Raw genomic sequence first — 27741 nt, forward strand, 5'->3', positions numbered from 1 at the left:
TCTGTTAAGTAGATTTGAAGTATTGCATTGAATCATAAGGCATAAGAATTGAGGAATGAACTAGTGATTAACTCCAAGCCATTTAAGTTCAGTTTAGCCCTGAGCAATGTAAAATACTACTTACTGCCTTACACCTGGAATCCCATCATCTTCCAAAATGGTAAATCTCCCCCTTTTTCTACATTTATTATTTTATGCTAAAACAATAATAGATAAAATACAACATAAAAATAATAAATTAAATGTCATTTAGTATGAAGGAATGTGCTCTCATATAATAGAAAAGCAGACATTCATTTGCAACAAAAAACTTCTAACATTAAGTGTATTTTGGTTCAAATCCTTGAAAGTCAAAAGAGAGCCTTTTTCTCTCATATCTTTTGAAAGACAATAGTCCATATCTGTGTTGGTGGAACTGTTGTCATGTTATTATATTGCCAGGTAATTTTTTATAAGTGCAGCTGTTTAGAAGGGACTTAAATAAACAGGTCTGAAAAACGCCAATCACTTGTTCTTAAAATTTTAAAAGTTTAATAATAATAAAATGGTTATAAAAATAGCAATATAGAGTAATAATAATTTGGACAATTTGGATTAGGACAATATGAGACAATAAAAACGAAGAGTTATGGACAGTCAAGGTATCTTTTCAGGCAAAATAAACCTGAAAAAGGACCCACGTTAACAGAGGATTAACCCTTAAAAGCAACAGCCTGTTGCATATTCCTACACCTCATCCATGATGCATAAATTCCATTCCAACACAGGATTCCGTCTGGGCAGTGTCAGCTTCTTCCTCTGAATCCTCACAGCATCTTCAGGGCTGAGTGAGGCAGGAAGAAGTTCATTTCTTCTGCTAAAGGAGCAATAAATTCTCTTTCTCTGAAAGATTCAGGTGTCCTGTGGCTGCTATCTCACTGCGAGTTCTTTCTTTAGAAAAAGTATCTTCCATAGCACAGTTTCTATTTTAACATTTTTTATAACCTAAAACTATATTTAAGACACTACTTAAGATAATTAATACAGCATCACTTTCTAACACAACACATATAATATTCATTTCAATATTTGCCAAAAGCCAATCATAAAATAGGCATTTTTCACACAGGCAAGTAGAGGGATTTTTTTTTAAACTTTCCTTTACCAGACTTAAATCAATAAAAAGCCTCTTTTCAAGCAAAATTTTGGAAGAAAAGTCAATCCTCAAAAGGAAAAGCCCTTTTCCAAGTGACCCCATTTATGGAGTTCAGGTCATGGTTCAGAAGGGTTCCAGATTCACCAAGCTGCTCTTCCTGGGGTCTGTACCTTGTCCAGGATTGAGCATCTTTGGCTTTGTCTTCCTGGAAACAGAGATGTTCATGTCTGTAACTTGAATAGCTGTTTCATTCATTTGGGAAGGCTGTAATTGCCTGTGAATATATTCTGGTGGGCATTATTGCTGCTCTGAGTGTCAGTAATGTAACACAGTATTCATTATCCCGTGGATAATTGATTTTTCCTTTATGATGGCTGTAAGAAATAAAGAGTGTTGTTGAATGAATGTGTTTATTTGGTGGTTTCAGTTTCTTAAGTATTATAACATCAACCTCCCACACACATCTGAAGATGCCAAGTATCTTAATAGTTATAGAAAAGAAAGTTCCTTTCCCTACATGAAGGGTGCCTCTTTTAACACTTCAGGAGTGGTGGAAAAATGAAGCAGTATGTGTATTTATACATGTAGTTTATATATACATATATTTGCAAGAGCATATACCCATATCTCTAGCAATCCTTGAGCTTTGCCTCTAAAAAGTACTAGGTATTTGAACTTGCCCACTCTAAAACTAAAAATTATCTAAAAACGTCGCTATTAATAAGGGAATGTGAAATTACAGGATTAAATATAATCTAAGTAATTGACTTATAAAAACTTAATAACAAGTTTTTTTTAATCTAGTAATAATATTTATTATATGCTTGAGTATTCAACAAAACGGTATGTTTTCAAACCTGATTAATTCTATTTTCTTTTCTTTGTGTTTTAGCTACAGATAAATTTTAAAAAGACATCTAGAGTTACTGCTAAGCAAATGATTATTAAAAGAAATCTGAAGTGAAATGATCCATATAAAATGAGCTAACTTTATTCTGGCATTAGACATAAGTGTTCATAGGCAAGCCACTAAAATAAGGTTTGCTTTCTACCTTCACTCTCTGATGCCATAATTTGGAATCACTGATAGTTGTTTTATGCTGTGGATTTTTAATGTCATCATACACATTAAGGACAAAAGAAACCCCTGTGGACATCTTGTCTCACCCGGCATAATATTTGCCGCAAAAATTATCTATACAATTTTTGATGTATGCACCTTGAAAGTTTATTCTACCATTTTACCACTTGTATAAAAACTCCTAGATAATGCTTTCACAACCTCAGTAGCAGAAATTCAGCAAAAAAGGAGCTATAAACGTGTAACTCAGACCTTTCCTATTTTCCATGCTGATACCCAGTGTAACAGAAGTCTGGATTTTGCCTGTTAGTACATGGACATTCATTATGGAAAAAGAAACAAATGGAAAAAAAATGACTAGGTAACTCTGAAATCCAGTCAGCTAGACAGAATTTTAACCATCCCTTATTCTCTATTAACCTTAAACATATTTTGGATTTTAGATATTAAGGAGCTGAACAGATACAATTTTACAAGACAGTAAATTTCCTTAGGGAATAATTTATCATCTGATACTGTATCATCATTGCTGACTACTCTTAGTGCCACCTGACTTTGCTGTCCACCCCATTACTATCTATTATTTAAACAGGTGAGTCAAGCTCTTTCCAAACACATGGAATGATGCAGTTTTTATTTTTTACAGCCTGCATAGAAATTTCTTTCCCTGTCAAGCCAATATATCACCACTGAATTCAGTGCAGCCCTGGCAAATTATGCTCTGGCATGTAATCCAGGCAACAGCCAAAAACATTGAAGAAAAAGGACACATTAAGTGTCAAGCCAAAAAACACAGCCAGAGTTACTAGGAAAAATGGGATTAAAGAAACAGTGTTGAAATAAACACGTTAGTAAACACTATGTCCAACAGCTGCCTATTTCCCTTGTAAACCCTGCCAGCTGTTCATAATGAAAACTGTCACTATCTTAATGAAATCTGAGTTTAGACTGCCTTTCATTTTTCATATTTACCAGACGAATCATTAAGCACAGAATCAAGAACAAGGGGAAGGTTTGAAAGCTAGAGATATTAAAACTTGAGGTATTCTGATTATAGTCTTACATTTTTATTTCATTTTCCTCATTCATTTAAGATTTTATAATGACAACTACTTGCTTAATATTTCACTAATCACTTAAGGGGTCCTAGGAGTACTATGCCAATACATATATTTTGTCGAATGGCTTTAAAAAAATAGTATTTATGGGAATACAAATATAGGTTTTGAGGTTTTATAATAGGATCTAAAACTTCTGCACCCATCCCTAAACATCTGTGAAGTACTTAAAAGATTTTTGCCTAAATACCTTCAGTTTCTTTACTTCCTTTTACAGTGAAGCTACATTTAGTTCATGATATGTTCATTTAAGACTTAGAATTTTTATGTGTCACCTCTCCCATATTTTAGCTCCTGATGTGAAGTCTATATGTGTTTAAATATATACATTCTGTTTCTTCTTGAAAATACAAAATTTCTTCTTCAACTCCTTGGCATAAATTTTGTCATGTAGGAATGTCTGTAAATGAAATTTCAGTCACCAGGTGAAATTAAAATTATTCTGGCTTCAAATAGGATGCTTATTCTGCATTTTTAATTGCAAGATCTTTACTCCTGGTCTAAATGAAAGGTGTTTTTTATTATTATTCATTGTTACCCAGGTCTATGACCAGTTAAGTGCAATTAGAATGAAAAATACCAATGGTTACCTGTATGTTTTTAGGATTCTTACTATCTTTATATATCTGTACTGATTTTTGTATTATTTTCTTTCTGATCAAATAGTCTGGCTTTGAATTAGCACTGAAATTTCACAACAATCTGTTTTGCTTTGCTTCTATATAGCAGTTTCTCTGTGCTTGTACAGCAAACAGCAATGACTCTCACACAGCATGAAGAAAATCTGTCCCTCTACCAACAACAAACCTGTCATGAATTTTTGGACACAGCCATTAATTTTAGGAAGAAAAATTAATAAAAGGAAAGTTATTCAGTCATTTCACTAACACCAATATTTTGAAACTGTTTTAAGCAATGAATGTTAGATTAGAGATGCCTCCTCCCTGGGTCAGAATTTTCTTAGCTGCTCATTGAATCCAACAGAGAAAAGCAGAAAAATGTGTTTTCAAATAAACATATTGTATATATATATATGTGTATATATATATATATATAGAGAGAGAGAGAGAGAGAGAGATATAGATAGATAGATAGATAATAGACATTCCTCACCATTTCCAGTTGTGAATGTAACACCATAGTTTGGACTGTCACAATAGCAATAGTTGTATCTCTGAATCATGAGACATTTGGGAGGAAAAAAGTGTGATTTTTGTGCTTCCATGCTTTATCTTCCTTCATATTTCTGTCAGGCTATGGCAGAACATCCCCTAGAAAATCACAAGGGTAGACAGAAAAGTTTAAAGTCTAACTCCCACTGCAGATCAAGTGGAAGGAAAAAGTGAAAAATTGTCACAAATGCATGATTTTTAAGATTAAACTAGCCTCTGTAGAGTTGCATAAAATTGTTTCTGTGTGAATTTAGAGGCAAAAATAGCAGAAGCACATCGCCTAGCTTTTTTAAATAGGTATTGACTTGCATAAAATTCTGTTGAAAGGCAGTAAAAGCGTTACATAAATACCAGGAGCAATTTAACTTGGCCAAGGTGACCCTTCAGCTGCAGACAATTATACTGTGCCTAGATATTTGCAGTATATTTAGTGTACTGTATCACCATGCTAAGCTTGGATCTAGCCTGTGTCCAGATACATCATTTAGAGATTAAAATGTATTTATTATTTATTGAAGAAGTTTTGGTGCTTGGTTTATTTTTTTTTTCTCACTCTTTTTTTTTTTCCCAAATGGAAGGAGGTCTAGAGAAATGTAAAATACTAATGGGATAGATATCATAGCTTATGATGCAAACATAATACAAATGAAAGTCCAGGTTGTCTAGGTTTATCCTGCTGCTATACAGTTTGTATTGTACAAATGATGTGCAACCTGTGTTTTGCAGTTGGATATTTATTCGTTTCTTAAATTTTATTACAGTGTATTTCTAAAGTTTTTCTGTTCCTATGCAGAATGTAAACCACAGTTTTCTTGCCATCTTGATTTTTATTTATTCCATTTTTTATTTTATTCTAGATGTGTAAAGACTCAGGAAGCCAAACATTTATTCATTCATTTTTCATGTTCAAGGCCTGAAAGAAGACTTGTTTGTTTGGAGATGAAATTATTTCTATATTTTGCCATAAGATTCTTGAATTTGATGGACCTCTTGGTTTTTCATTGTTATCCTGAATTTTCAGATCTAGCTTATTTGAAATTTTATCGCAATTATAATAATTTTTTAAATTATTATTTTATATTTTTCAGGTCTGGCAAAATGTCTCAGCAGAGAAAGAGAATTTTCATGTGGCCTCAAAAAAGGAAGAAAATCAAAGCACCCAGGAGTGCGATTCTCAAGATGTAAGATTAGCTCGACTCAAAAATAAGGCCTAATCTAGGTTGGATGAAAGCATGAATGCTTTAGGTGACTGTCAGTGGGACTTTTCCTACTCAGGATGGCAGATATATTAATTATAAACCCACTGTGTTCTGCATTAAAGTGCTGAGGAGCAAATGCTCTTTGCTGCCAATCTGTGTGTATATATTATCAAGGTTTCTGTTCAAAACTGCCTAATGGAACTGGTAAAGCTGTTGCAGGAAGAGCAGTGGTGGAAAGTGGTGCCATTTGATGTTTCACCATTTCAAAACTTTATTTGTTCCTGGGTGAAGTGTTGCCTGCATTATAGTGAGATCCAAAACCCTTGTTTACATATCATTATATTTAATATTAATTTATTGATTTCTAATAATCAGGCACAGCCTTCACAGATGCTTTGTTTAACAAAGCAAAGCCTTTGGGGAGATGTAAGACATGACAGCATAGTAATTGAAAGGCTGTGATATCATTCACTGCCAGTCTAGAAAAGCTGTAAGCTGTGTTTTTCTTGTGATAGTTCTGACAGAAAACTAAATCTGGTGCTTTTACTGAGACAATACACTCAGTCAAACAGCATGGGATGAGCTCTTCACAGAAATCTCAAATGCATGGATTGTGGCTGTAATTATAAAGATACAAATAGAACAGGAAAAAAAAAAACCCAGAAAAAATGAGCGAGACAAATTTTGTTGTGAGAGTCTGCTCTGACTGTTGAGGATTTTCTGCTCAATAGTTCAAAAACTATAGTGATACTCTGACTAATTTGCAGGTGAAATATATAAATAAAAATAATAATAAAAAAAAATATATATAATATTCAATATATATTGAATATATTGTTAGATCTTGAGATAAAACAAAATCCTGTGGAGGTAACTGAGTAATTTGCTGTTAAGTGATCATGACAGTGTGAAGAAAATTCTGGAAAAAAAACTTACATAATTTGGTATACAATATATATTTTTTTAAATTATACAGTATCCATTTATCACAAAGGTTTTAAAAGTTTGTTCAGTTATAGGTTACCTCCCTTCTGCCACATCCTCCGCAGAACAAGGAGAAATTGCATAACCATAAGAGTGCTTACTTTGCTGTTGCACATTTCTTAATATCTAAAGGTAAAGGAAACTTCAGTTGTTAATAAAATTTGAAGGAGGGGAAGAAAAGCATGTAAAATTATGAAATTGGAGTGTACTCTGTTTAGATTATGACTAGAGGCTAGTTATTCCTCGGAAAAGTTGTGTAAGGCTTGATGAAATGTAGAATACTTTTAGTAGAGGCTGATCTTTAGCTGAGGGACACAACGATACATGTGTTTATTTGTATATTGTTTATGTATGCATTTATATATACACATAAAAGCACATAGATACACACATGGGGGGGTGTGTGTGTTTATATATAAGCCTGAGGTCATATGTGGATGGCATTCAGTTTGGGTTCTGTTAAACCCTGTCCTGTGTGTGTCTGTCTGTCTGTCTGTCTAACACCTCATCCATAGGCACTGGTTACAATCCTGGCTGTGGAACTGTTGTTCTTCAGTCTGTAATTTGTTTGGTAGTGATACACAATGATTCCCGGTGACAAGGAGTCAGTAATTAATATGTTGTGCTTTAACATCATAGAGACATTGTTAAGAAAAAGTCCCTACTGTCTTTCCCCAACACATGGTGTGCTACTAAAAAGAAAAGATCTCTGAGTGAACAAATATGAAATACTACAGACATAAGTCTTTATTGCTCTTTTCCTATCAAGATAGCCTTTTTTACCTGGTCTGTGAAAAGAGTATGCAAGACTACTCACTCAAAAAGCATCGTTTCATCATTTGCTGTTATTTCCTCTAAAGCAGACCTGATTTCTTTTTCTTCCTTTGCATATGTCTCAAGAAGTTGACCTTTAGCTTTATTAATGCAATTAACAGTTTCTGCTTCCTATCTCCTATAAACTATGTTGGTGAAATAGGTTACCTGGTTTCATGTTCTAATATGTACAGTCAGAGAAAATTCTGGATATGTAAATTATCGTATTTAATTAGCATTATTTCTATCCTCTTCATTACACATTTTGCAACACTATTGATTGTTTGACCTATACTATCTTCTGTCCTCAAGGTGCACAACTAGAAGTCACCTAAATCCTCATTTTTTCTGAAGATGAGTCAGCTTGAAATATCTTTTTTGAATCTAGATTAAGAGTAAATAATTTAAATGGAATTTTTGACAGGACCACACTTATAGTTTTAAAGTATTAAAAGTCTACTAAAAATTGCTACTCTGTCATCTGACTTTTTAGTCTTTGTCTAATACATAAACCACGTTTTATTTGATTATTTTGTCATAAAAGGAGTAGGTGCTTTATCAATATACTTTATTTTAATCAATACTGTCTTGATTATTCCCTGTATGAATCCAAATTTTATTTGCTACTGTCTAGAGTGGGAAAATCTGAAAAAGAGTTCCCCACATCAAATCCATCTGCATCATTTCAGAGGCTGACTTCAGTAGCTTAAACATTACTAAACCCCCCCACTGTTACATTGGAAAGAGTCTTGATGACTTAAAATTTTATTAAAACCCTGTCATTTTCACTCCATTTAAATGTATCACTTTTAAGAGCAAAAAAAAAGTAGAGAAATTCTAATATGAACTCCTTTTAGAGTAATGAACAAGTATTATGAATATTTGACTGTATTTCATGTTTCAACTACTTTTCTTATGACATCCTTAATCCTACTCCTGAAGGGACTTTGATTTAAGTACAGTAGAATTTTCAGTGTTGAGTAAATCTCTGATTTCATATCTGGAGATCTCCCTGGTTCAAAAATCTACTTTGTAATTAATTTTATTTATGCTGTGCAACTCTGTTTTCCCAGATACTAAAAAGCATATTGGCAAAGAATATAACATTATTCCTTGAATAAAATGACAGCAATTAAAGCACCAAGATTTTTCACCTTGAGACTCATCTAATTTCCCCATTCAGTGACTTTATATTTCTATTCAGGGATTATTATACCTTTGAGATCTAGAGTTTAGACAAGAGAATAGTAATAGAGAAGTTGTAACTGTAATGCTGATTTTCTACTGTTTGTTACTATTTCCTCACCCATAAAACACACTTGTAGTTAATTTTCTGTTCCCTAGGACCACTTGTAGTAGTAAACTGCACTACTGGTGATGAGATTTAAGCATGAAGTAAAGAAGCTGGATGAGTATCTAGTTTCAAGCTGTTAAACTGGCTGTCACAAGACTTCAGCAATATTGTTGAAGACTATGACAGGGATGATGGGAGGCTGGGATAAGCTGAGCTATGAAAACTTAGTTCCATTGCATCAGCTAGGCTTAAAAGAAGACCCGGTGATTTTGGTTTTTTTTTTTTTTTTTGGAAAATTGAATGTTTTTGGACAAAATACGAAGTAGTTACCTCTGCCATTTCTGTTGACAGGTTGCCAAGACATGTTTGGGGAATCGTGATGATTCAACATCTCGTTTGAAGGCAGCAGAAACAGGGACAAGCTTCCAGGTATTCCCTTTCAGAGCAATTGTGGGGTTTCACTAAAAGCTCTTGTGAAATGCAGTTACTTGAAGTATACTTACACATTCTTCACCAAGTTCTGTCTCAAAAGAGAAGACTACTTAGTTCAGACTTTGACTGCATCTGATTGCAGTTCATCTGTTTCAAATGTCTTCTGGCTGGTAGCAATTTGCAAACTAATAAATATTTTAAGAGCTGGTAGTCAAATGAATTAGTAGTGAAGTCAGTTAATTTGATAGTGTGATGTCTATAGCCCTGGAAGCAGGAGTAGGAGAGATTTCCAAAATAATTAAATATTAAATACATATATAATTGGTATATATATAAAATATGCAGTGATATGAAGCTGTATGCAGTAGACTCGTATGGTTTTGCACTGTGAAGGTTGTTAATTATGCTTTCTTTAATAGAGATCAGAACCCTTTTCTAGGGACAATTCCATTGCCATGGAATTTTAACATACTTTTTTTTATTTCTGCTTATGTATATATGTATTCTATACACCATGTTTTTTACCTCTACAGAAGTTTCACAGCCCTCCATGGACTACACCTGAAGATAAAAAATCACCCGAGAAAAAGGAGAAAAAATACGAAGAATCAGTTAGTAAACCAGAAAAAAAACTCTAAATGCTACTAATCTACATTGAAAACTGCCAATCACTTCCATCCTCACGTTCTGTTAGCACAAAGGCATGAAATGTCCCAGGTTTCTAAAGCATGGATTTTTCACTATTTTATGAATGTCTGTAAATTAGTCTAGAACAGACCAATTAGTACCTTACAGCAATAATACAAAATGGATGTTTGAAGAAATGCTTTGTAATGCAGTCCAGTTTTTGAATTCTTGTTCTACCTTATCAGTAATTGTATACTATAAATTACCTTCTTTGTAAACAACAGTCATCTCAAGTATATTTCTCAGATTGTTTTATTTCATGTAATTTTGTGGCAGATTAGGTTCTAATATTAAGGGGCAGTCAGTGTGTGTGGGGGGAAGATAGCTGTGTAACCATAATTGAAGTACAATCCTTAAGTGCAACTGTAAAAAGAGAACTGTGTGCGTGGGGCTCCATATATACTTACCTTTTAGTATTTCCATCTCAAATCTACTTACTTACACAATAAAATATGTTTATTTTGTTCTTTTTTTCCTCACTGCTATCTTGACTAGTCCATTTCTGAGCACTGAAAAGCAGACAGAATTGGAGTTTAAGGGATGGAGATAGAGAGAATCATTACTTTGGGGATTCAAGGCAAAAAATTTGCAGGTAGTACTGAGTCACAGTTTCCTAGCTTGGATGGCAGCCGTGGGAAGTCAGTTTCATCCCCTAGATTTGTGCTGATCTCAGCAGGATAAAATACACTTTAAAGGGTGAAGCTGTGTTTTTTCCACTACAGTTTGATCACTCCATCAGGGAGGATTGATGGGAGTGAGCTCTGTCACTCTTGGATTCTTTCAGCTTCTCCTTAGTCACACACTCCATGACAAGAAAGCAGAGAGAAAGGGAGGAGAGGAGACAGTGTTTTGCTTGTTTGTGTGTATGTCATTATAGGTCAAATTTAAGAATTCATCTTTTTGAGATGCAAATCTTTCAAGAACAGTTGGACTAGTAAACTGCCTGATGCAATGCTATGCTATCCCTAGCAAGAAGTGTTTTAAGCATTTGTAACTTGTAAACTTCCACCTTTGTCTTAATGCACAGCTCAGCACATTTTTTACTGGATTTAAAGTAGTTATAATAATTTACTTTTTCTTGTTTGTATCAGTTTAAAAGCAAATAGACAAATCTTTTGTTTGACTTAGTGGTGCTCTGTCTTCAATTTTAGCATTTAAGATTTTACCTCTCCTTCAACAGTCTCCTTCAATGCCTGCCTTTTCCTTGTTGGTATGAATAATCTTTCACCCTGGCACTCTGTGTATGCTCCTCTACTCAAAGGTAAATAGTTGCAATTTTCTCTGCCTTGAGAAAATACAATTTTAAAAAGAAAAAAACCTCATGAGCTGACCAAAGGATGACAAAGTAGGGTTTAAGAATATCCATGTTAAGAGTCAAAAGAAGTGAAATGGTGGCCACAAAATTAACCAGAAAAGAGATGTGGCTTTTTGCATCTCGTCCTAAATCTTGCTGAAGACAGTCTGCTGTCTTCCAGAATATTCAGTGAGCAAGAGTCTTGTGATCTTCTCATATCTACAGCTGGCATTAATTTCTAGTGATGCCAAAAGCAACATTTCTTTGCATATGACACACCTTAACTGCAAAGGTCACTGAAACTCTGTTCCAGTCATCTGTCAAGAAAGGATCTCCACTGCACAGGGGTTGCAGCTCTCCAGCAGGACAAAAGCCTGTGAGCACAATGCTTCCTGTGGCTTTAGAAAGAAGCCTTTGTCAGTGGGATCCCCTTCATCAGGCAGCCTGTAGTAGATACCAACCACAAGGTTCCTTTGCTGCCTTGGGCACTGATTGTTACCTACAGGCCTTTGCCTTGCTCATGGCTGTTCCTCAAAGACAGCTCCTCACATGGAATCCACGTTTTGATGTAGAGGGCAATCCCTGCACCTCTCCTTCCTCCCCTTATCTGCTGAGCAGGCTGTGGCTATCAGTGGTGACACTCCAGTCATGGGGTCCATCCCACCAAGTTCCAGCAATGCAGCAAGGTGATAACTTTCTTGCAGCTCCTCCTGTTTGTTGCCCATGCTGCGTGTGTTGATTTGAAGGCACCTCAGCCTGCCTGTCAGCCTGTCACCCTCCCAGAAGAACACCCCTTTTCCTCCTTTGACATAATTTTCTGGTGTTTTCCCTGTCAGCTTTTATTACCTTTCCTTTCCTGACAAAGCCAACCCTAGAACTGCCTTGGCCTCTTACCTCTCCCTTGCACTCCCTTGCATGCCCATCTCCTGCCTTGACTTGCTTGCAACTTTTGTCCCTGGCCTTGCTCAGCTTTGTCTGCCCTTCCTTTGCCTTGCCTTTCCCATCTGAACCTTGCCTTTCCTTACTTACACCTCCATGTCCTTCCCTTGCCCTTCCCACCGCTCCATTTTCTTGCTTTGCCCTAGTCAGTCACACTTCACCTTGGCTTTCCTGCCTCTTTTTTCCTGTCTTTGCCTTGCCTTGCTTTCTTCCATGACTCTCATTGCCTTGCCTACCCTGACCTTGCCCTGTTTTGCCTTTCTCTGATTGGGAGATTGCACCTTGCACCAGACACACTGAAGAGAAGTGCTTTCCTTCCTTCCTTTTCTTCTCTGGCAAGAGCTCACCACCAACATTTAGATACTGCTAGCAATAAAGATCTCACAAAGAAATAGACCCCACATGGAAGGTGGTAGGACAGAAAGTCTCCTGATACCAGCTCCCTGGGCAGCCTGTAACCTCCACCTGAAACACTGGCATTGCATGCTTTCCTTCCCATGGAAAAAAACTTTGTGAATTTTTCGAAGGCCTGCTGAAAATTAGGTTTTGGCTTACAACTATATATTCAAGGATTGCTCTCACACAAGAGAGAGAAGGACAGAAGTAAAGGTGTGTGCCACTTCATGTTTGAATACATGTTTGAAAATAAAAGTAATGTCAGTGAAATCTTTCCATCCTCGAACATTGAGAGCAGTGACAAGACTTTTTCCACGTTGGATCTGCATATTTTGTGGTTTAAAAATACCACGATACGTTTACTTCTTTGGTAAGTGCACCCTGCCATCTAGCGGAGCTATTGAAAGGCAGCTGTCCTGGTTTGGGGCACATTTTGGAGGAAACTTCTGAATTGGGGTCCCTCTAGAAAGCAAATCCAAGTGGCTCCTCCCCCAGCTGATTTGGGAAAAGATTTCCTTGGAGAAAAGTGGAAAAAAATCTGTTTATTTAACAGGCAAAGCATTCACCAGCACAAAAATTGAACGATATTAAACAATAAACCCTCCTGCAGGTCTCAAGAGGTGAGAAGCTCCCCCTCGTGGGCCGTAGCTCGGCTCACTCTGTGATCAGCCACTCCCGGACAGTGGCATCGGGAAGGTAAAAGCCAACAAGTTCTGGCACCCTTAGTGTGGGATCAGTAAAGGAGGTGGTTCCTTTTCAGATCCTCCATTGGTGAGAGAGAAGAAATGTGGGTGTATATAAACCTGAAAGTGAATAATGCCGTGTTATGTGAGCACTTTAGGGACTGGGAAAGGAAGGAGATGCCTACAAATGGCATTTTGTTCCAGGATCTTGTTTTTGGGAGCACTTGCTGGATGGTTTAAATTTTAAATATCATTTCTACAAGATAAAATATGCTGCTGAGAAGAAAAGTGCATAACACCACTGTGTGTGGTGCAGTTCAAGGGGAATGAGGAAAAGGTGAATCCAGCAACAGCTTTCTCCTCTTGCCCATTTTGTGTACAAGGCTTTTGTGTGATATTTTAAATTTTGTAGCTAGTGTCTTCAAAAGTGAAATAAGTTGATATTACATACAACTGGAGAGGAATTCATGTAGCCCCTTGAATATTGTGTGAATTAAGCATTTCAAATGGACAGTGAAGAGTTTGTGCAAATTCCTTCTCAGTTCAGTAACTGCTGCCACCATTAAAAAAGTCCTAGAACAAAAAAGAGTGCTGGGTATCACTTTTCCCCCTACAGTCTTAAACTGCACAACACACATTGTTGCTATGCGTTTTACTTTCAGCTGTGTGCACTCTTATATTTTTTTTCTCTCTCTCTGAGCCCAGCCCTGTAATTTTAATCTGGCCACAAACAGTGACAGGGACAAAACAGTTTTTGGGTTTAACATACATCAAAGAATATCAACAACAGCAGGCTGCCAGGGTTTTGAGCTTTCCTCTCCTACCATGTGTACTACCACATACTTTCTAACACACAAAACAAATGGCTCTGGCAGCTTTCCTGTAAACTGCACTAAACACATACAAGTCTTCCTTAAGGGAATTTCAGCAAGATTAAAATCTTGTCAAAATTAAGTCAGGATTTAAAGTATTAAAGCAATTAAAGATGACGTTTAATTCTTTTTTTACCTATGTGTCTGCCTCCTAAAGTTCCATGGGGCAGGATTTCTCCCAGACCAAAGCTGCCACAACCAAGAACTCAGGCTGCCCTTGGAGTGCCAAAGGCCTCCTCCGAAATGACATCAAAACATTGGGGGGGTGAGATATGTTTGGAAAAGGGCTGGTGTTCATGTCCAGGAGCAGGTGGCCCTGAGTGGGCTGTCACATCCTGAAATTCCCAACGGCACAGAATTTCTCCCAGACTGGACCTGCCACCATGGACAAGTCAGGCAGCCCTGAGAGTGCCAAATGCCTCCTGCAAACTGACATCAAGAAACTGGGGGTGAGTCTTCTTTCCCATGGAAAAGGGCCAGCATTCGTGTCCAGGGACTTGCGCCCCACCCAGGGGCTGTGACCCTGAGTGGCTTTCTGCCTCCTAAAATTCTGAATGGTGCAGGAGGGCTCCCAGACCAAACCCAACACATGCCAGCTACTGGGAAGAAAGAAACTGAATCCCAGTCCAAGCTAGAGCAGTGGGAGCACAATGAGCACTCCTTGGCAAACCCCGGTTTATTTAGAGCAGAGGCACAGCAGAAGTCAATGAGCTGCTAACAAGAAACTGTTCCTGCCCTCCACAGCCAGTTCAGGAGAGCTCCCCAGAGACAGAGGAACTTCAACTCCCTTTGTCTCTGGAGGATCTCTCTTCTCAGGCACACAGTAGTGGGTGATTCCAGCTGGGAACAAACGTCCTGGGAGCCGTGAGCTGGACGCTGCTGGCACCAGCGCCCTTCCAGGTGCGCCCCTGGTTCCAGGGAACGACACCTGGCCACAGGCTGAGCTCCCGTTCTCCCTGCCAGCAGCTTTCTCTGGCCATGTCCATCTCCCGCCACGAGCCGGTTCTGCTGCCTCCGGGGCGGGCTGGGCTCTGAGGGCACAGAGGGGCTGAGCGCTGCCGTGGGGCAGGGCTGTGATGTCCCAGGGCTGTGATGTCCCCAGGCTGTGATGTCCAGGGCTGTGATGTCCCAGGGCTGTGATGTCCCAGGGCTGTGATGTCCCCAGGGCTGTGATGTCCCCGGGCAGTGCCGGCCGCAGCACTGTGACATCACCGCGCTGCCACTGGATAAGCCGGGCCAGCGCCCGCGGCCGCCAGTGCAGTCGCGATGGGACGTGCCGGAGCCACGAGTGACGGCGGCGTCCTGGTGACGGTGCTTGTCCTGCTGCTGGCCGCTGGGGCTGTCTGGTGGGCCCTTGGCCACCGGCACCCACCGGGCCGGCGGGCACGGACAGCAAAGAGGAGCGAGCGCCCCGGGGTGCGGCCCCGAGGCCCACGGAGGAACCGAGGAGCCCCTGTGGCTCCCAGGGCCCCCAGGCCTCGGGCGGCTCGGCGCAAGCGGCCACGTGCTCCCGGCAGCCCCCCGGGCAGGCCCTGCAGCTGCGGCCCCTGCGTGGCTCTGGCCCGGGAGCTGCAGGAGCTGATGCGGCTGCTCTGGCATCCCAGCGGGACGCGTGCGCCGCTCTACTCGGGGATGTGGCAGGCGCTGTGGGAAGAGCTGGAGGAGCTGGTGAAGCGAGGCCACCTGCCCTGCTGTGGCCCCTCCAGCTCCTCCCGAAGCCTCCATCCCTTCGAGAGGCTGCTCCCAGCAAGATTCTCCATCCCTGGGAGAGCCTCAAGGCCTGCAAGGATGGCACAGCAGGGGAGAGCCATCCTTGCAGGAACCTCAGGCTGTCAGAGACCCTGCATCCTGCCAGGAGCCTCTGCTATCTCTGGCAGCCTCCATCCCTGGCAGAGGCTCAGTGAGACCTGTCAGCCTGCAGAAGATGCAGAGCCCATGGACAGGTCTCACAGCTCCCTTGGACTCACGGGCTTCAACAACGCGGGCGCAACCCTGACCCCTGACGTAGCCGGGGAATGCCCAGAAGTCCAAATGGGAGCCCAGCCCGACCCAGAGGAGCCTTCTCGGGAGAAGCTGGCCGAGCAGCAAGCGTCCTGGAGCCAGCAGTGGCCATCCCACAGCTGCCAGGACGCTGTGCCGCTTGTGCCAGCCGGTGACAGCCCGAGCCTGGTGGTGGAGATGAGTCTGGAGACACCAAGGAGGCTCCTCCATCTCCAGGAAGCTGTCCCAAGACAGCCCTCGAAGGCCACAAAGAGCTCTCTAAGAGCAGGTGAGATCTCCTGAGGAGCTGTCTGAGGCTCCCCCGGGGCTCTTGAGGGGCACACTCAGGCCAGGCCAGGGCCCCTGGGAGCAGCCTGGTCGCTGGCTCTTTCCAGTGCCTCTGACGGCACGGCTTCAGAAAGCCCTGCTTGCTTTGCAGCTGCTCCTGGTACCTCCCTGGGCGAAGAAGCCTCGGGCTGCAGCCCCGGCCGCGGTCAATGGCAGAGTCCAGCCCACGAGGCCGGGGCCAGCGACGGTGCCGCCGTGCCCCGCTGCCCCGGGGCTCCTGCAGCCGCCGGTGCGCGCTGCCCGGGCCCGGCTCTGCCGCTCGCCAGCCCGGCGGCTGCGGGGCAGGGGCCGCTGCCCGGCGCGCAGCAGGGAGCAGGTGAGAGCGGCGCGGCCCGCGGGCCCGGCCCGCTGCACCCGCGGGCACTGGGGGGTTCCTGGGCGCAGGGCTGATGGCCGCTCTCGGCCTTTTGCAGGGCAAAGGAAGGAGCTGCGGCAGCTGTACCAGCTGGGCCCGCGGCTGGGCAGCGGTGGCTTCGGCACCGTTTTCTCGGGCATCCGCCTCTCCGACGGGAGCCCGGTGAGTGGCCGCGACGGCCGGCCGTGGGACGAGGGGCAGCGCTGGGGAGGGGCAGGGCCGGAGCTCAGCCCTCCTCTCTCCGTGGCTTGCAGGTGGCCATCAAACTCGTGGCCCGGGAGAGCGTCCTGCAGTGGGACGAGCTGGTGAGGGAGCGGGGCCGGCGGGACAGAGCGGGCCGGGGCGGGCAGGGAGAATCCCGGGGCGCCGACTGGCAGCGGGAGCCGGGGGATGGCGGGGGCGGCGGGCGCGGGCTCAGCGTGCAGCCGCAGCATCGCGGGCCCGGCCGTGCCAAACAGCGGCGGCGGGGCCGGGCAGGGGCGCCCCCCAAGCATCCCCTGGGCGGGAGGAAGCCCCAGCACCGGGGAGGCTGCGCCAGGGGGCACGGGGGCATCGCAGGCAGGGCGCAGCGCAGCAGCCCCGGGGCAGCATCAGGCCTGCCGCAGGCACTGATTTTCTCCTGCTCGCAGCCCGACGGCACCCGCGTGCCCATGGAGGTCGTGCTGATGGAGAAGGTGGGCTCCGGCTGCTGCAACATCATCCAGCTCCTCGACTGGTTCGAGCTGCCTGACAGCTTCGTGCTGGTGCTGGAGCGTCCGGAGGCATGGCAGGATCTCCTGCAGTTCCTGCGGGAGCAGGGGTTCCTGTGCGAGGAGATGGCACGCTGGCTTTTCGTCCAGGTGCTGGAGGCCGTGCGGCACTGCACCGCCTGCGGCGTCCTGCACCGGGACATCAAGCCGGAGAACCTCCTCGTGGACCCGGAGAGCGGCGACCTGAAGCTCATCGACTTCGGTTGCGGCACCTTCCTCCAGGAGCAGGCCTACACGTGGTTTGCCGGTGAGCCCATGGCCCGGGCCCCGCTCCCGGTGCCAGGCACTGCAGGGCCCCGCTCCCTCCTGGGCTGCGGGCTGCGGCCTTCAGCCGGCTGCCCTTTGGCCCGGGGCAGACGCCGTGCTCCGGGACCCGGCTGCCGGCCCTGCCCGCAGAGGGGGCGGCCAAAGCCGGCTCCGGGCCTCCCGGCTCGGCAGGCCCGCATGGGCCTGGGCCGCTCCGCTGGCCTCCTTTGCCTGGCAGAATGGTTCCTTGGCTTTGGCCAGCTGGCTGGGGGACGCGGGGTGGCCTCGGGGGGGAAGCTGTGGCCGCGGGTGCAGCCTCTGCCTCAGCCAGGAGCCTGGCGCTGGGCTCTGGAAGGCAGCAGCCCGCGCCTGGACAGCGCCGCCCGTCTCCCCTAGGAACGCACGCCTACAGCCCGCCCGAGTGGGTCTGCCTTGGCTGCTACGACGGCCACGAGGCCACCGTCTGGTCCCTGGGCGTGCTGCTGTACGTCATGGTCTGCGGCAGCCTCCCCTTCGAGGACGACCATGCCATCGTGCTGGGGCAGCCCTTCTTCTGGCAGCAGGTCTCTCCAGGTTGGTGTCCGGCCCCGAGCGGGCAGCTTTGGCAGCCGGCGGCGCGCGGCCCGGCGCGGCCCTCACGCGGCTCCGGGCACCGTCCATCTGCCCCCAGGGCCGGCCGCAGGAGGTGCCCGTGCCCACAGGGTCAGCGCGGCCCCGCGGCCGAAGGAGGCGGCCGTGTCCCGCCGTGCCGCTCTCTGCCCGCGGGGCACGGTCGCTCGGGAGGCCGGCGCAGCCCCGAGCTCACGCAGCGCGGCCCGGGCCCCGCGGGCACTGGGGGCAGCCGGGCAGGAGCGTTCTGCCAGTGACCGGTGCTGTCTGCCTTCTCTCCGCAGAGTGCCAGCACCTGATCCGCTGGTGCTTGGCCAAGCACCCCGCTTACAGGCCGCACTTGGAGGAGATCTTGTGCCACCCTTGGGTGCGGGGCAGGCGTTTTTGACCCCTTGCAGGAGCCTCTGAAGCACCCACTTCCAGAATCCCACGCAGGACTGAGGGCCCGAGAAATAAAACAACAACAAGCCCATTGCGGTGTGTCAAGCCTGGTCCTTGTCAGCAACTTCAGCTAAAGAAACCTCTTGGGAAAAGGGGACATCTGAGTGCTCCCTTCATCCTTTGTCAAGCTTTCCATGCCTTTCCTCCAGGATGCTCCTTTTGTGTCTTCAAGCACAGGCTGTAGTGCGGGTAGGAGGGGCTTGACACAGCCAGGAAATGCACCAGTGAAACAACACCTGCCCTTTGAAAGTGACAGGGGCTTCTTGGCATGTCTCCTGAAGTGACACACGGGTCCCTGTGTGCATTGCAAGGGCCGGTGGGTGACAGGGACAGAGATGTCTCCTCTCCAAAGCTCTGAGAAGAACCAGAAGCAGCAGAAGGTCATTTCAGGTTGAGCCCCGATGAAGTCTTCCTCTTCCTTTCCCTCCTATCAGCAGCAGGCAATGCGCACAAGGCCTCGTGGCTCATGCCAGAGCCTTCTTCCTCCCCAGGAAGCCTCCTCCCAGTAAGGGAGGAGCCCCCACAGCCCAGGACTCTCCAGCTCAGCCCCCCTAGAGCCAGGCCGCCGTCTGAGCCCCACGTGCCCTGGGCCAAGCGGGGACTGGGGCCCTCTTGGTCACAGCTGCCACAAATGAATGGAGGCTCAAACCTCTGACGAGAGGAAAAGGGCCAGGAAAGCCTCAGCTCGGAGCATGAAGAGAGCAGAATCCAGGCTGCTCAGGGAACTGCTAAGCAAGGTCCCTGGGGAAAATGGTTTTCAAGGTACTGTTGTTACGGATGAATGAGGGCAGACTTTCTTCAGAGAAAAAGGCTCTTGTTTATTTAAAAAGAGGTACAGGAGATGCATGGCCTGAGATAGGCTCAGATCCCCCACGCAACAAGTCAAAAAGAAAATAAAATGTGTCTACCTCACACACACACTGGGTTCTCCAGGAAGCGAGTTCCTCAAAAGAATCCCAAACTCAACTGAACTCCCATTTTTATAACCCCCCTTCGGGTCCAGTATTGGTGGTTTTAGATCCACGGGGTGATTGGCTTGTTTCTGGTGTTCCTAATGGTCTTTATTGTCATTCATTCCTGACCAATAATTTCCTTGAGGCGTCGAATGATTGGTTTGGCCTTTCGTCCAGTCTCCTTCCATGGAGCTGGTTTTATTGTGCTGACTCTGTTTCTGGATGTTATTCTGCTCCTTTGGACCATGCCTCTGCTATATCCCTGTAGAAATTGCAAAGAACATTGACAAAACATATTGGCTATTCAAAAATGACACCAAATACAGGTTGTTAATGATAAAAAGTTGAATACAACTGGGGCTGGGATTAGTGTGGGTTCTGAGGACGGCAGTCCAAGAGTCTCCTGCGTGTGGAGGACAGTAACATTTCTCACACGGCGGAGAGCCCCCCTCACTGGTATTGATAAGCAGGAGGATCAATACAAATGGGGGTCCGGCACAGGCCACTCTCCCAGCCATGCCTCCCCTCCACAGAGGATCAGCGACTCTTTGTGGCAAGAGGGGAACCTCATCTGCTCTTGCCCCTCCTTCTTCCTTACTACCGTGCTGTTCTTACCAGTTACTGTGGGAGGAGTTTGCTTTCCCTTTTTGTATTAACCGGTTTTTTCTTTCTTTTAGGGCTCGTGCCAACTTGGGTCTGGGAGGCATCCTGCGTATTGCAGAATTTCAGGAGCCAGCCGGCCACTCCGGGCCACAGGCGCTGAACACCAACGCCACCCCTTTTCCCTGGCTAACACAACTGACCCAGGTTCCTGATGGCAGAGTGCAGGAGCCACTTGGCACTGCCAAACCTGCCTGAGTTGGCACTGGTGCCCGCTTGGGTCTGGGAGGCATCCTGCACAATGTGGAATTTCAGCACCCAGCCGGCCACTCCGGGCCACAGGGCCCAGAACACCAACGCTGGTATAAACTATCAGGCAGAACTGGCTTCTCTCTCCAGATTTACATGCAATAGCAATAATACAACTGCTGGTAATATCAAACCAAAACAAGAAATTGAAGGTGTGATTATCGATTTGGAAAATACAGGATATTTTTGTGTCAACAGTACCACCTGCTGGATATCAAGAAGATAAGAGGCAGATAGTAAACAACATTTATAAAAGTCAGATTATGGCACAACTCAGTAGTAGTCTTGCACAAATGTCAGCATCACTAAACTGTTAAAATTAATCGGTAACAAATTTTCAGATCTCCTAACGCACTCCCAAAACCCTGCAGAGAGGCCACAGACATCTTCAATACATATTTTTTCTTAAATCAGGTATTCAAAACTCATTAAACATAATTATCTTTGCCTGAAAGCCCCTCATTTCAAAATTATAATAATTTGAAGGGAGCGACTTTACATTAAGAGACACTCTTGCCTTCCTTAGTGGACATCTGTCTTTTCAAACCAAGACAAGGGTCATTAAGATCCCTTCCAACCCTCCCCACTCTATGATTCTACCATCACACGATTTTATGCCTGATTACAGATGGATGGGACAAATACAAAAACTTAAATTCGTACTTCACAGCAAAGTATGGCATCACAAGCTCATGAAATAAATGCTAGGAGAAGAACAAAAAAGATAAACCTTGTTCAAAATTACTGAGGTAGACAAGAATCTTGGCAGATGTTGCATGATCCTTTATTAAGAATACATTTGTGAAAAAATGCATATTTTATGATTGGCTTTTCACAAATATTAAAATGAATATTATATATGTTGTGTTAGAAAGTGATGCTGTATTAATTTTCTTAAGTATTGTGTTAAATATAGTTTTAGGTTATAAAAAATGTTAAAATAGAAACTGTGCTATGTAAGATAACTTTTTCTAAAGAAAGGACTCGCAGTGAGATAGCAGCCACAGGACACCTGAATCTTTCAGAGAAAGAGAATTTATTGCTCCATTATCAGAAGAAATGAACTTCTTCCCACCTTGGTCAGGCATGAAGATGCCATCAGGATTCAGAGGAAGAAGCTGACACTGCCCAGACAGAATCCTGTGTTGGAATGGAATTTATGCGTCATATATGAGGTGTATGAATATGCAACAGGCTGTTGCTTTTAAGGGTTAATCCTCTGTTAACCTGGGGCCTTTTTTGGGCTTATTTTTCCCAGAAAAAGGTACCCGGACTGTCCATAACTCTTTGTTTTTATTGTTTCATATTGTCCTAATCCAAATTGTCCAAATTATTATTACTCTAATTGTATTATTATTTTTATAAACATTTTATTACTATTTAACTTTTAAAACTTTAAAAACAAGTGGTTTGCGTTTTTCACACATTTTATGCTCCTCGCATAACTCGGGGATTGATGTACACACCAAACACATCAATCAAGTTCACTCAATTTCAGGAAATTGAAACACTTAATTTCAGGAAATACGGTAATGCCGGAGTCTACTATAAATAACTGGAATAGAAGGTTTCTTCCTTTTCTCTTAAGAAAAACTGGAAGAAACAGCAGAAGAGCCAGAAAGCGCCACCTTCGATCACCCGGCCGAGACAGGTCCGGGCCTCACAGCTGAGCTGGGGCAGCCCGGGCGGGCCCGGCACGGCAATGCTGCCTGCCCGCGGGCCCCGATACCCATCGCACCGTCCGCCCGTGCCGTCACAGGCAGGATTCACCATGGAACACCTTCCACGGAATTCACTACCGGGGGCACTCCCGCGTCCCCGTTCCAGCCTCCGCCCCCGCCGGTCCCAGGCCGGGGCGGGCCCTGCCGCCGCTTCCTCCGCGGGGCCGCTGCCTGCCGGGGCTCGCCATGGGGCAGTGCCTGCCCTGCATGGGGGACCCCGTCAAGGACGTGGTGGAGACTCCGGACCCGGTGAGTGAGGGGCGGCGGGGCTGCCCTGTCCTTCCCCGCTGTTTGTCACCGCCTGGGCGGCCGCGGTGCGGAGAGCGCGGGGGCGGTGACCTTCCTTCATTCCTTCCCTCCCTCCCCGACATGGAGGCCGGGCCGCGGGGCCGCTGCGGTGCCCCGGGAGGCTGTGCCTGGCAAAGGGAGCCGGTCCTTGGCCCCCGGGCCGGGCTGCGGAGAGCTTTGGGGCCGGGACACCCGGGGCACCCCGCAGCTCGGGCCTGGGCCCCGAAACCTCCTGGTGCTGCTCTGCGCCACGGTCACCCGTGGGCACTGTGGTTCTGTGGGGACCGGGCGGAACCTCCTCCTGCTGCCCTGCCCCACGGCCACAATGCTGGGCGCTGTGGTTCTGTGGGGACCGGGCGGAACCTCCTCCTGCTGCCCTGCCCCACGGCCACAATGCTGGGCGCTGTGGTTCTGTGGGGACCGGGCGGAACCTCCTCCTGCTGCCCTGCCCCACGGCCACAATGCTGGGCACTGTGGTTCTGTGGGGACCGTGCGGAACCTCCTCCTGCTGCCCTGCCCTGGCCCACGGTCACCCGTGGGCACCGTGGTTCTGTGCAGACCGGGGGTTCCCGTGGGGCGTGTTAGTGCGTAACTGTGGCCAACTGAGCCCTACTTTTAAAAGAAATAGGAAAAGCTGTGCTTTTTTTCCCCGGTGGATAGCGATGCTCGCTTCTAACTACCCTCCACTGCGTGACATTTTTCCTAGCCCGTGTCTGTGGGGGCTAGGAAAAGCGGGAGAGAAGGAAGGGAGCCCCCTTTGTTGGGAGAGCAAGCATTCCCCTTTCCAGACTCTAAAAGGATGTTTCATACACTCCGTGCCATTTCACCCCAGGCTGGGTTTTTTGAGTGAAGGTGCAGAAGAGCTGAATAGTGATTTCTGGTGGGGTTTGACTGTATATATGTCAGCTCTTCTGGCATATTAGTCACTAAAAACACTTTGTTCTTGCAGGCTGGCAGTGCAGGGAAAAATGATGCTAATTACCTTGAAGTTGTCATTTTGTGGGAGTTAGTATCACAGATTTAAGTCATACTGAAAAATTAAGACTTTAAAAAGAATGCAAAAACTATATTGAAGTAGAATTTCACTGTCTTTAACATTTTTATCTAGGAAATAAAAAGAAGACAACTAGCAGAAGCTGCTGAAAAGAGGCAGATGGAGGTAATATCTGATAAAATGTCATTTGTTAAAATTATTTTTAGATAACTGGCTTATGGGAACAATGGCTGTGGCTTCTCTGGTGACACTGGGTATTATGTTTGGCTTGTGGGAATTGTTGTTAAGTACTTTCCTGGTATTATTAATGTACATTTGTACCTTTTTTGTATCTGTTAGGAATTTCACAGGAAGGTGCTCTAAGACCATTGGAAATTAACTGAGCTTGTTTGGACGGGAGATATTTTACAGTAGTTTATAAAACAACCTAAGAACTGGAACAGCAACTTCAGCATTATTTTTTCCTTGCTCTAAGACTTGAAAACAAGAGATAGAGAAGTATTCAAACAATTGCAGTGGCAATTTCAAGTGGTACTGCACTTGTACTTTTCTTAAAACTGCAAGTTGTATGCACTTGCAGATTCTTCTTTGTCAAGAAGGCAACAGTTTGAACATGTTTATAAGCTCACATTCCAGCAAAGATGTAGTCTTAACTCGGTCTTTTGTCTTTTTAAGATTGCCAAGCTTAGGTCTTTAAAGTTAGAAGAGGTAGGATACAAATGTTCTAGCAGAACAGCCAGCCTGGTTTATTTTCCTTACATAGCTCTAAAAAAACTTACAGCATATACTGTTATTGTAGATTTGGGATGGTGTGTCTTGGAGAGCACAGCTGAACTGTGAAGAGAAAGGATTGCTAGTTGTGTGAATGTCAGTGACATTACATACTGAATTATGAATTGGCCATTGTGCATGGACAATGTTGACCTGGTTTGAAGGGAGTTTAGTGAATAATTGGAGCAACAGCTGAGTGATGCATGAGACTCCTGAAATCCTTGATTTTGTGTCATTCTATGTACTAAAAGCAACCCACATGTTGTTTTCAACCACAGATGGGTTTTTAAGCATAACTGTAGGAAATAGCAGGCTCTTAACTGGCTGAGAAGCTTTCCTGAGAGGAGTGAGAAGTGAAGCAATTAGGGTTGTGGATGTCCTTGAAGCTTTGTGGGACCCATTATGCTAACAAAGAAAAATGTAAATATCACTCTGTTGCTTTTTGTTTTCTTGGAAGACAAAGAGATAAAGGATTTTTCAGGACTATCTTTGAGGTCATTTTAGCCTCTGAATGTTGGATAATGGAGATGTTTTGCAAGCAGCCATACTTAGTTTCACCCTTATGAAGGGACAAGAGAGTAGATCAGATGTCCTTCCTTCTCTGCTTCTCAGCTGCTCATTATCCCTCCTGACATCATGTGAGCTGTGCTTCCTTTTGGGGTGCTGCAGGCCCGTTGGGGACCTGGCTCACTTGGAAAGCCAGTTTCCTAAGAGGCAGAGAACATATGGGCTAAGTGGGTTGTTATGTTGTTACTTGCTGGTAAGATTTGTCTTGGTACCCCACTGAGAATTGAGCTTGTTGTCAGGACCTTGAAATTCAGGTGAGAACGTTGCTGGCTTGCCTGGATAGATTTTAGCATATTTTGTATGAGTTCTGCAATGTTATTATAACCCTAAACTTAGATAAGAATCAGTTTTTAAAATTTCTTTTTTTCTAGTTCATGGTGTTAACTGTAATTCTGATGCTCCTGCCATCTAGTCTAGATTGTCATTGAACAGTTCCACAAGGATATGGAGCATGCAGTTCAGGACAGATTTTTCATTCTGCTGCCCACACACCCTGTGACATTTTGAAGGGTGGACTGTCATGCAGGGTATTTCTCAGAGATCACAGCTGAAAAGTTTAACTTCTTCACAGCCTGGGCTAGCACTACTAACACAGGTCTTTCCCTCCCCTGTTCATGAGGGTAAAAGTAGGCTCTGATAGTGAAAAAAACAGACTGAAAATTTGTGGACTTCTGGTTCTGCATCTGAGGATTAAATATCTTCACCTGGATGTAATAACAAAGGGAAACAAAACCACCCTCACTTACCTGTGGGACCAAGAGTTCTCAGAATGAGGAAGTTTCCTGGAAGGGCAGCCTTGATGCAATAGTAGCATCACTAAGTGCTTCAGTCTTTTCATGCAAACCACAGTTCATAAAACAGTGTTGGCAACACTTGTAGTTTGGTTTCTCTCCAGAAAAATCACTAACTTGGTCTTACTCAAATGTGTTTTCTCCCAGGCTTCCTCTCGAGGTATTAAGAATGTGCAGTCTGTAGAGCAGAAGAAAAAGAAACAGGAGGAAATAGAAAGAAGAATGGCAGCTTCACGTCCTGGAGGAGAAGGAGGACTGAGAGTAAGTTTAAAAAAGAAACAGTGTGATTCAACTAGCCATATATTCACTGTGAAAATCTGTTTTGTCATGTAGAAAAATGAATAACTTGAGGAAAAACCAAGAGGAAGGGAGATGGAATAGAAATGGAAGGATGTGTCATTGCCATGCAGTGTTCTTAGTGAGACTTTATCACTAGGACAGAAAGACAGCAGCACAGCAGCCATGGCAGAGCTGCTTTTTCCCCTCCCCTCTTCCCAGTTTCTACACGAATGATGCATCAGTTTTACAGGTTTCAGCACTGGGGCCCTCATCACTGTGCTGCCCTGTACCCAGTGTCCCTTTCAGTGCCAGCTGAGATTGTCTCTTTTCCTTCAGAGCTTACAGAAAACATTTGTACTAAACTAAGTAGGGCAGTGGTCTGGGGGTTGTGTGTCTCTCATTACAAAAGAAACATCCAGTGTTGGCATAAAATTACTTCTGTTGCTATTCTAATGGGAACTTTACCTCAGAGGGACAGGCAGAGAGTTAGTGAAGAATTACAGCCTCTCCAAAACAATAGATGTGTCTGATCATTGAAACCCTGCCTTCATAAGCCTTCATCTTTGCCCTCAGTACCACACATGATTCAGGAGGCAGGAGTTTGTGTAATTTGCCACTGATACACTGCATGTCCATCACTTGCTGGGATAAAAGATTCATTGAGAATTTAAAGGTGAATGGAGAATTTATGGTAGTTTGACAACTTTACAGTGTTTGTTTGCTTTGGGATTTTTTCCTTTCTTTTCCTTATCTTCATGCAAACCTGTGGTGTGTTTTGTTTGTTTCTTTAGTGGCAGGTTGGATAACAACACAGGACTTGTGAGGAGAAGATGTTTGATGTTTACTGCCAGTAACTGTCAGTTTCTGCAGCCCGGTGGCACTTACTCATCATGTGGCTTTTGCTGTTTACCTCTGAAGACTCAGCAGTACCTTGCCATTGTGGGACAATGGATGTGGAAGCAGTCACAAAGAAACTTAAGAACTAATTCTGAACACTATGGTTTTGCCAGTTTCGTTTGTTTGTTTTCCATGCATGTTTTATTGCTTCCGTGCCAAGACTTCCTGTCAGCTGGAAGTGGCCTCATGTGTAGTCAGCCAAAATGTGTGTACTGTCTGGTCAGTTGATGTCTGTCTGTCTGTCTGTGTATGACTGACCTGAGCAAGCTCAGGTGCCCACCTGTTGGTTTTGATGCTTATTTCAAGCTCCACAATTAAGCTTTTCTCCAAGTCCTCATGTAGAAAGTTTTTTTCACCTATGTATGTATTTGAACATGTGGATGACAGCATTTTTCTGTTTCCTAATGACTTGCACTGCTTAGGAATTTAGTGCCTTTTTGAAAAGAGAAAAAGTAGAGTCATGGCAGGTCCGTACAAATGGGATAATTTTGTCACTAGTAAAAGAAGAAATAGAAACCTTTATAAATCCTCTGTACTTAGATCAAGAATGCCATTTTATTATGCGTATAATAATTGTTCTTGTTTTCTCATGTGGGTTTCTTTTGAGTCTGTAAGTATTTATAATGAATACTGAGAGTTAAAACATTAAATTAAAAATCCCGTTATTAATTGTATTCATTTCTTTCCACAAGAGGGCAGTGCTAACCTCAGGATTTTGAAAAACGAACAGGAAAACACTTACTA

The 27741-nt window shown here is 44.4% G+C and overlaps 2 protein-coding genes across 2 annotated transcripts in view; both read left to right on the top strand.

Annotated features, from left to right (window-relative positions):
• Positions 1–10394, top strand: part of LUZP2 (leucine zipper protein 2) — an 81401-nt gene extending 71007 nt beyond the window's left edge. The window contains exons 10-12 of the mRNA XM_063158142.1: positions 5595–5687; positions 9148–9225; positions 9762–10394. Coding sequence (XP_063014212.1) covers positions 5595–5687; positions 9148–9225; positions 9762–9866 — 276 coding nt within the window. The 3' untranslated portion in view covers positions 9867–10394. The remainder of the gene's footprint in view (positions 1–5594; positions 5688–9147; positions 9226–9761) is intronic.
• Positions 10395–22525: 12131 nt separating this feature from the next.
• Positions 22526–27662, top strand: SVIP (small VCP interacting protein). Its single transcript, XM_063158145.1, has 4 exons — positions 22526–22659; positions 23807–23857; positions 25969–26082; positions 26892–27662. Exons 1-4 carry the CDS (start codon positions 22597–22599, stop codon positions 26904–26906), a joined length of 243 nt encoding a protein of 80 aa, XP_063014215.1. The 5' UTR covers positions 22526–22596; the 3' UTR covers positions 26907–27662.
• Positions 27663–27741: the final 79 nt, after the last annotated feature.

Source organism: Melospiza melodia, chromosome 6, assembly GCF_035770615.1.
Source record: "Melospiza melodia melodia isolate bMelMel2 chromosome 6, bMelMel2.pri, whole genome shotgun sequence".
NCBI lineage: Eukaryota > Metazoa > Chordata > Aves > Passeriformes > Passerellidae > Melospiza > Melospiza melodia.